Source organism: Coregonus lavaretus (assembly GCF_964263955.1).
Source record: "Coregonus lavaretus genome assembly, chromosome: 13".
Lineage (NCBI taxonomy): Eukaryota > Metazoa > Chordata > Actinopteri > Salmoniformes > Salmonidae > Coregonus > Coregonus lavaretus.
Window position 1 is genome coordinate 45,895,596 of NC_140000.1, and position 8,162 is coordinate 45,903,757.

General features: G+C 45.8%; 1 protein-coding gene across 1 annotated transcript in view; it reads right to left on the reverse strand.

Moving 5' to 3' along the window:
• LOC311139671 (vezatin-like) overlaps positions 1–6,422 on the reverse strand; it is a 12,041-nt gene extending 5,619 nt beyond the window's left edge. Inside the window, 6 exon segments of the mRNA XM_084174592.1 lie at positions 197–481; positions 841–874; positions 877–1,024; positions 1,167–1,256; positions 4,538–4,675; positions 6,316–6,422. Coding sequence (XP_084030718.1) covers positions 197–481; positions 841–874; positions 877–1,024; positions 1,167–1,256; positions 4,538–4,675; positions 6,316–6,351 — 731 coding nt within the window. The 5' untranslated portion in view covers positions 6,352–6,422.
• Positions 6,423–8,162: the final 1,740 nt, after the last annotated feature.

The following is an 8,162-nucleotide window of genomic DNA, read 5'->3' on the forward strand; positions in this document are numbered from 1 at the left end:
AATAGGTACTAGCCTAAGTGCTAACCTTATAGTTGGGTAGATGAAAGTGCTAGTGGGTGAAAGTGGACACTAACGTTGGGGGAGGAGTATAGACTCACAGCAGGATTAGCATGCACACAATATGAGTAGGAAGGTGTGGATGCACACTACCACTATGGATGAAGTAGATAGATAGTAGATCAAATGGTCCACTTACAGGGTGAACCCTCGAGAGATGACCTCTGTTTCCTGTAGTAGTCTCAGGGACTTGCGGGCCAGGCTGGTCAGAGCCTTGCTGTTCAGCACCATGGTCTGCAGCTCGGAGGCCTGGGCGTGTGCTGCCCTCTGCATCCTCCCCTGTCTCCACAGCCCCGCCCCTCGCAGCCACACCCAGCCCATGACTGCAGCACACCACGGGATAACAGCCAGAGACCAGACCCCGTCAGAGAGAGAGGACAGGCCTAGTAACACTGCAGCCAGGCCCACCAGCATTGCTACGTCCCTGAGAGAGAGAGAGAGAGAGAGAGAGAGAGAGAGAGAGAGAGAGAGAGAGAGAGAGAGAGAGAGAGAGAGAGAGAGAGAGAGAGAGAGAGAGAGAGAGAGAGAGAGAGAGAGAGAGAGAGAGAGAGAGAGAGAGAGAGAGAGAGAGAGAGAGAGAGAGAGAGAGAGAGAGAGAGAGAGAGAGAGAGATAGAGAGAGAGAGAGAGAGAGAGAGAGAGAGAGAGAGAGAGAGAGAGAGAGAGAGAAAAAACCAAGACAGACCAACACAGAAAGAGACGTAATGTTAGTGTCTGCTGTGTGTACATGTGGATATGTGTGTGTGTGTGTGTGACTATGTTAGGATCTGTGTTTGGGGCGTACCATTGCGAGGGTGAGGCGAGGAGGCGCGGGCAGGCAGGGAGTTGTCTTGTCTGGGCGAGCCGGAGGGCGAGGAGCCAAGGGTGAGCAGGCTGGGGTCTAATAGCTCGATCAGCTCCACATCCTCCTGGAGCAACACATCCTGGTCCAGGATACACCGCACCGCGTACTGGCCAAACACACAGTCCTATACGGAGGGAGAGAAAGAAAGAGGGATGGAGGGAGGGAGAGGAAGAGGACACAGAGAGAAAGAATATAAGAACGTGTCTTTGGGATGAAGTCACTTAAGGTTCTATGATTAGTCCCATGGTTTCCATGGTGACCCTTACCAGCTGCTGCTCCAGCCTATGGGCCGAGGCAGCCTGGTGGAACGGGCTCCGCCTCCACAAGGCATCAGCCAATCTCCATAGATGTCCTCCCTGCCAATAACAGAGGAGGATGGGTCAAGCGGGGAAGAGACTGGAGCTAATAAGGGGAACAGAGTAATCAACCAGACATAATTCTGCAAATGAATAAGTCACACATCCTTCATACGAACAGCAGAAGCAGACAACACTGACTACTACATCTGTGAGAGCAAACTCACTGGGGAATGAGCTCTGGTCATCAACCATAAATTATGCTCATAACAGACACACACACATTCTAAGAAACATGTTCTTCATTCCAGGGCATATCCCAGGAAACAGGCTCTTTGAGACACCAACAATGAGTGACTGATTGTGTGTGTGTGTTTCGACTTCCCCCCCAACACACAAACACCCTCCATTCCCCCCTAGTTGCTAGTCTGCCAGGCTCCAAGAGGAGATTCACTGTAAACAAACAAAGTAAACAGAATGATATTCTAATCACTAGCAAACAGAGTAATCAGAATACCTTATTTTCCTCCCAGTATTTATATTACTTGGGAAAGTAGCAGTACTATCCCATACAGTCATTGGTACTATCAGGCAACATCACCACTAAGGCGGCATATTTCAGGCTGGGTCCCAAATGGCAGCCTTTCTCTATATATAGTGCACTATTTTTGACCCAGGCCTGTAGGGATTCAGTGTTCCAGCCAGCCTACAGTTGCTCATGAAGAAGTTTCCAATAGGTAAAGATCTAGGATCAGCTTACCCTCTCCCGATCCTAACCGTAACCATTATTGTGGAAAATGCTAAACTGAACCAAGATCAGCGTCTAGGGGCAATTTCACCCTTACTATAAATCCAGACTGGCCTGGGTGTGTTTTCACCCTGACTGACTGTTATTGGGAGTTTGGGACGCAGTGTGTTATTGGCCAGCAGGCTGCAGGGCTATTGATTATGGGTCTGAGCTGCAGGACTGGGCGTTCACGCTACACTGACCGACCAACCAACAACAGCAGGAACAGAACATGGCATCTAAAGAGGGTAGTGTGTGTGTGTGTGTGTTAGTCATGAGGGGGAGGCGATGGCCTCAAAAACTATTGCGAGGCCCATGTAGGCTCTTCCATTCTTTACTACTCACTCATCTCAAATCTAATATCCCCTATCCAAACATTAAGGCAGGAGACAGAGACGGGCCACACAGAAAAACACACATACACATGGACAGCGGAATGCAAACACAGTGACACAAACAACCAACACATCACTAGTAAGTACAGTTCATTTCCTGGTCCCGTCTTGCTCCTGCTCTTTAGTATTCCGCTGGCGTCACCCAGGGAAACATTCCCGAAGGCTTTGTGCTCCCCGTCTGCCGTGTGAGAGTCAGAGAATGGAAAAAACACTCTGCAAAGACGTGTGTGTGTGAGAGAGAGACTCAGAGAGATAGAGAGACAGAGTTAGGGGGAGTGAAAGAGAGAGGAGAGGAGGGAGAGGAAGAGAGACTGTGTGACATTATGTATGTATTCTAAATCTTATAAAGCAATCCTCAACGCTTGATCTTCTCTCCATCTCACTCTCTTATGACTCCAGGACTTGAAGGAGGAGACTAGGCAGGCTGGCAGTGAAGGTTTTATTGCCAATAAACTTTAACTGACCTTGTCCTGCCTTCTCTCTCACTCTCTTCAGTTAGCTGTCTCGGTTGTGACTTATCTGACATGACACATGCAAAAAGGCAATATATATTCCCATTGGTAGAGTCAGCAGGCAATTGTGGCACAAAGAGCCTTGTATTCAGATGGCACACTGACAGATTCCCATATTTCTCCCTCTCTCTCCTCACTAACCTCATTTGATGTCATACAATGCTCTGGTCTAGTGTGACATCTATTTCTTTAATATGACAACATCAATGTGCCCCATGTGCCATCAAACGTTTTTGAAATCCTATTTCATTCCCAAATGTGGATGATTTCCCCCCCTCTAGCCGTGTTACTCTTTTGAAGAACAGGGGTGACATTTCCACAGATAATGGAAGGAGCACTTTCAATTCTACTCCACAATGTAATTCGTTTTGAAAACAACTATTACGTAACTGTATCATGCATTTGTATGGATACTGATACCACCACTCAACCCTTTCACAAATATCTAGGATGTAGGCCAATGGTTCAGAAAATACTAATTTGACCTTGGGCTGTGTTGGCCCTGGCTGCATCTCTATCTGGGCTACAGGAAGTTGGACAAGGAATAACCATATCTTTGCCATTAACCCAAAGGAATCCCCATCCAGTTGACTACTTGACTACTTTAAAATGGTGGATGATGGCAATGCCCAATAGCAATGGCAATGTCCATGTTTAAATGGGTTATATCCATGATGAGTCCTCTATGAAAATTATTCCCAAACGCTCCTCCGAATAACAGGCTCTCTGAGAGGAAGCATGATACGGATGGATGGAAAGTTCCTGGAGGAGGCTAATGTGACATCATTTCCTGTCCTACGAGGAAATAAATACATAAACAGGAAAAGGAACGCACTCAGTCATGTGACCATGGGCTGGCCAGAACCCTGTCCCCCTACATAGAAACAGGGGTGCGTTCAAGATGTTTCAAACATTGCTTGAGGGCTCTAAATTGTTATTTAAATGAATGCATACTGTACAGTTGCTGAGTATTATTAGCGAAGCAAAGAGTTATGATTGTGCATATGTACATTACAGTACATATCACACAAGTCACTCACACACACAAGGTCCCACAGAGGCATACACATGTTCACACAAGTAAAAACACAAGGTTGGACAAACACATGTACACACTAACACCCTACAGCATGACAGTAGAAGAGTTTAATGCACTCCAGATATCAGTAATCTAATTCAGCCCCAGTGAATCAGAGAGAGAGAGAGAGAGCGAGGACAGAAGGACTCTCTTCCTTTCACATAGTTTCCTAAGCAGGACTAGGAATTCCCCTCAGCACTAATAGAGAAATCTGACCAAATAGACAGAGCATATCCCTGGAATAGGGGACAATAGTGTGTGTGTGCAGAACAGACAAATACCTTGCTCTGAATCTGTTGCTCTCTTTCCTCCATGATCACTGTCTTGTCTGTCTGCCAGCCGGGTATGAGTGTGAATGAGTGAGTGTGTGTGTGATATGTTTCATTGTTTGGAATCAATAGCAGATGTAATTACTTTCTGTCTGCCTGCATGAATGTACAGTGAGTTGGTCAAGCACACACACAGACACAACACCCCAAGGCTATGCGATCATAGTGGGGGTTCCTTATGGTAGCAGTGAGGGGTGTGTTTGTGTGTGTGTGTGTGGGGGGGGGGGGGTGATAACTCACTGTGGGTTTGGACAGGCTGTCCTGGAGGGAGGCCGTCCCCCCCTCTCCTCCTCCACACTCGTCCTCCTGAGACACCGTGGGACATGCCTCAAAGTCTGTGTGTCCTAGATCCTGCAGGTAGTGGAAGAGCGGAGAGTTCTGGAAAGAGAGAGAGACGGGAAAGTGTGAGTGTGAGAGAGAGAGAGAGAGAGGGGGGGGGGGGGGGGGGGAGAGGGGGGGAGAGAAATAGGGTGAAAGGGCAGAAGGAGGATGGGGAGGAGAGAGAGATTTAGACAAATATCAGCTTTTTGTTTCCACTCTTCCCAATTCTCTCTTACAGATTTCCCAATACACAGGCAGCTATTCTTGTCTGGAATCATACGCTCATTCTCCACCCGTTCGTCTTGCCATTCCATGCGGATTTCAGTCACGCTCTTTCACACTTGACTTCCATACATAAACACAGAGACCTTCATGCTGCAGGCACAACAGTCACTCAGATGACAAGCTAGAAAATAAAATAATATATTCTCTCTGCTCAAATCTTGGTCACCATGGTCAACTAATTGTATTACTGTGTGCAGCTGCTTGTTTTCTTAAGAATTTTTTTGTGCTATGGCTTTGGGAAACGTGTGAGTTAGCTAAGGGCTAAACTTCTGCTGATCAAATATATACTAATGTTAAAAGCCTAGATGAGAACAGAACACCCTATGTATGTGCATTACCCGTCCCTAAATCTCCCTCTGGCCCTAAGCATCTTGCCTCTTTCAATCCCCTTTCTTACACCTAATCTGCTCCAAAGTCCATTAGTCCAATCCTGCGACGGAATTAAACACAATCACAATCATCTAAAAATCTTGCATAAAAGAGCATTCATCACGACCATGTGTTAAAGCTCAGTGGGACTGACTGGAAGAGTGTGTGTGTGTGTGTGTGTGTGTGTGTGTGTGTGTGTCTGTCTGTGTGTCTGTCGCCAGCACGGATGAGCAAATCACCGTCCTGCATCACAACATCCCAGGTCAGACTCCCACCTCAATCTCCCTACAATAGAGAGATGTGCAGCAGCAAAGTGCGACTTTTTATCTCTAGGACACAGTACTGGCATAACAACAATTTGCCCACAGATAAGAAAAATTAACAAACGTTATGCTCCAATTTTACCAAGGAGACACCTGACCCAATTCCCAACCAGCTGCCGACGCTCCTCATCCGTAGCATGAGAGAAAACAAAACATATCCGTGCTTCTACATCTGGATAGCAAGCCATTTGCCTACCTTGATAGAGCCACCTATAATCCGTTATCATGATGACACACCCCGATCCAAGCATGACATGATGGGCTAACCTTACTCACTTGCATGTTCGGACGGTACCGGCCGCGCACATGTTGACACATCAGGCTGTCAGATGTTTCGAACAGCTATTCCCTTCCTACGTCGCATAAAGCACCGACCAGACACACACGCTCCACGCCAGCTATGATGATGAAACAGCACACTGGCCCATGATAAGAAAAGCTACTTAGCAGTCAGGCAGGAATGACTAGGCTACACGGCCAATTTTGCTCGGATTTATGTCTCAGCTACGCATAACAACAGGGGTAGCTAAACGCCAATGGGTAAACGTTGCTCATGGCCATGCTAATAAGATAGCTAACGTTAACGAGTCAGCTACTCTGACAGTCTGGTCGACCACGCCAATTTCAGCACGCAGAATGAATCAGAAAACCTATACAAACTCGGGCTTGACACACTGCACTACGCGTTAATGGAACATATGTTCCTGAATAAAAACAAACCTCAAATACCACATCTTCATCAAACTCCTCAGTCATTGCTCTCCGCCATCGATATCCAACCGTTACGCATTCTGGGATTGTAGTCGTTTGTAAACGACAAGAAGTGAAAAATTAAAGCAGTTGCTAGCAGTTTGCTAGCCTGTTAGCTGCGCAAAACAAACTCCTCTGCAAAACGACACTTCCCACAATCCAAATCGCCCAACCCTTCCTCGCGAACCACGGTGTTCGAGCGGTAGCGACAGGATCCTCCAGTGGTCAAGCGGGGCAATGCAACGTCCTCAGCCGGGAGCAAGGGAAGGAAACACCGCCGTGGACGAAACACGAAACTCCAGAAAACTGGAAAAAGGGGGACTAGAGGAAACAGTTTATTCACGTTTCAGTCGGTGATATAAGCGACATTTTGTTTATTTTTATGTTGTTTACCTTGTGTTCTTTGAGACTGACTGACAATGGCGCCTGAAAAAGAAATTTCACGAAATTCCATGCCATCCCATTGAAAGCAAGTTTACTCATGGAGTAAGGAAAGGAGCAAGTCGGGAGTCATGAGCACAGGTTTGTTTCCTGGATGGCTAAGTAGTTGCATTTTGTCGACAAAGCAGTTTATTTGAGTGCGTTTGCAGTTACCAAGCAAATCCAGAAAATAAAGTTATGTTACTTTTGCAGCAACATATCCCAGCTTTTTCCAGGTTATTACATTGTAATTACTGTTTTTCATAATGATTACGTTACCTCTCCGAAGGCGTTGTAGTGGCAAAGATGAGCAGTTTTCACCCACTCATGGTTTAGGGAGAACAGTCATTCTGGTTAGAATACTCCAACAAAAGTACATGCAACACAACTGATGCATCAGCCAAATGTGAAGAGAGATAGAGAGCGTGTATGAGAGGGCAGATACATGCAGCTCCTTTGTGTAACATCTGTCCTCCTGTTTTGATGCAGTCAGATGCGCAATGGATTTTTAAAAACTTTCAAACATGGTTATATAACCTAAAGCAGCATTTGTTAACCACTAAACCGACGAATTTTCAATCCGTTGAGGCAAAGGGGATTTGGCACTGATGTTTACAGATTTTTTCCATGAGTAGCTAGAGAGTCATTAAGGCTTCATGCACATCCGCTCCGTGACTCCGCTTCTCGTGGTGTCGCACTCGCCCGGCCAGTCAGGAGCCCTGATCCAGCCCCAGTCGAGCAGAAAACGAGGCCATATCCTTTTGGGCATCTGATTATGGATAACATATAGGACGCACATCTTTCACAACACACATACAGCCAACTTCAAAACAAGTCAGTGCCATGAAATTATTCAGGTCATACCCAGCAACAGACTAGGACAAGGAGGAAGCATGCAGCGAGGTAACACGGGATTCTACTTGGGTTGGGGCCATTGGAGCTGAAAACACATTTCCTCTACCGAAAATAAACAAGCCAACAAACTCCAGTCAACACCATGGTTCTCTCACAATTCACAGAACCTAAGGTCTAAGGTCTGAAAAAACAGAAATGTTAGTAGGCAAAGACCAAGGTAGAATACTTTTGGGTGATTCCTCACGAAACTATAACAAAACAAAAAATACCATGATTGTAATCCATAGAAGGGTCCTTTGGAGGAAGGATTGTTGACATATATTTGACATTTGTATCTTAAAGCATAATTGAGAAATAATGAATTGAAGTTGGAATATTTGTTTCTTTTTTTCTCCTTGTCCTTTAGTGTTTAATCTGTAGGTGCAACTTTGCAAAAGTTGGTGTCATATGAAGCTTTACCGCATTCACTGTAATATGAGTAGTATTTTGATTTCAATAAAACATTTATTACATACATTTATGAATATAGAAAAATAGAAACA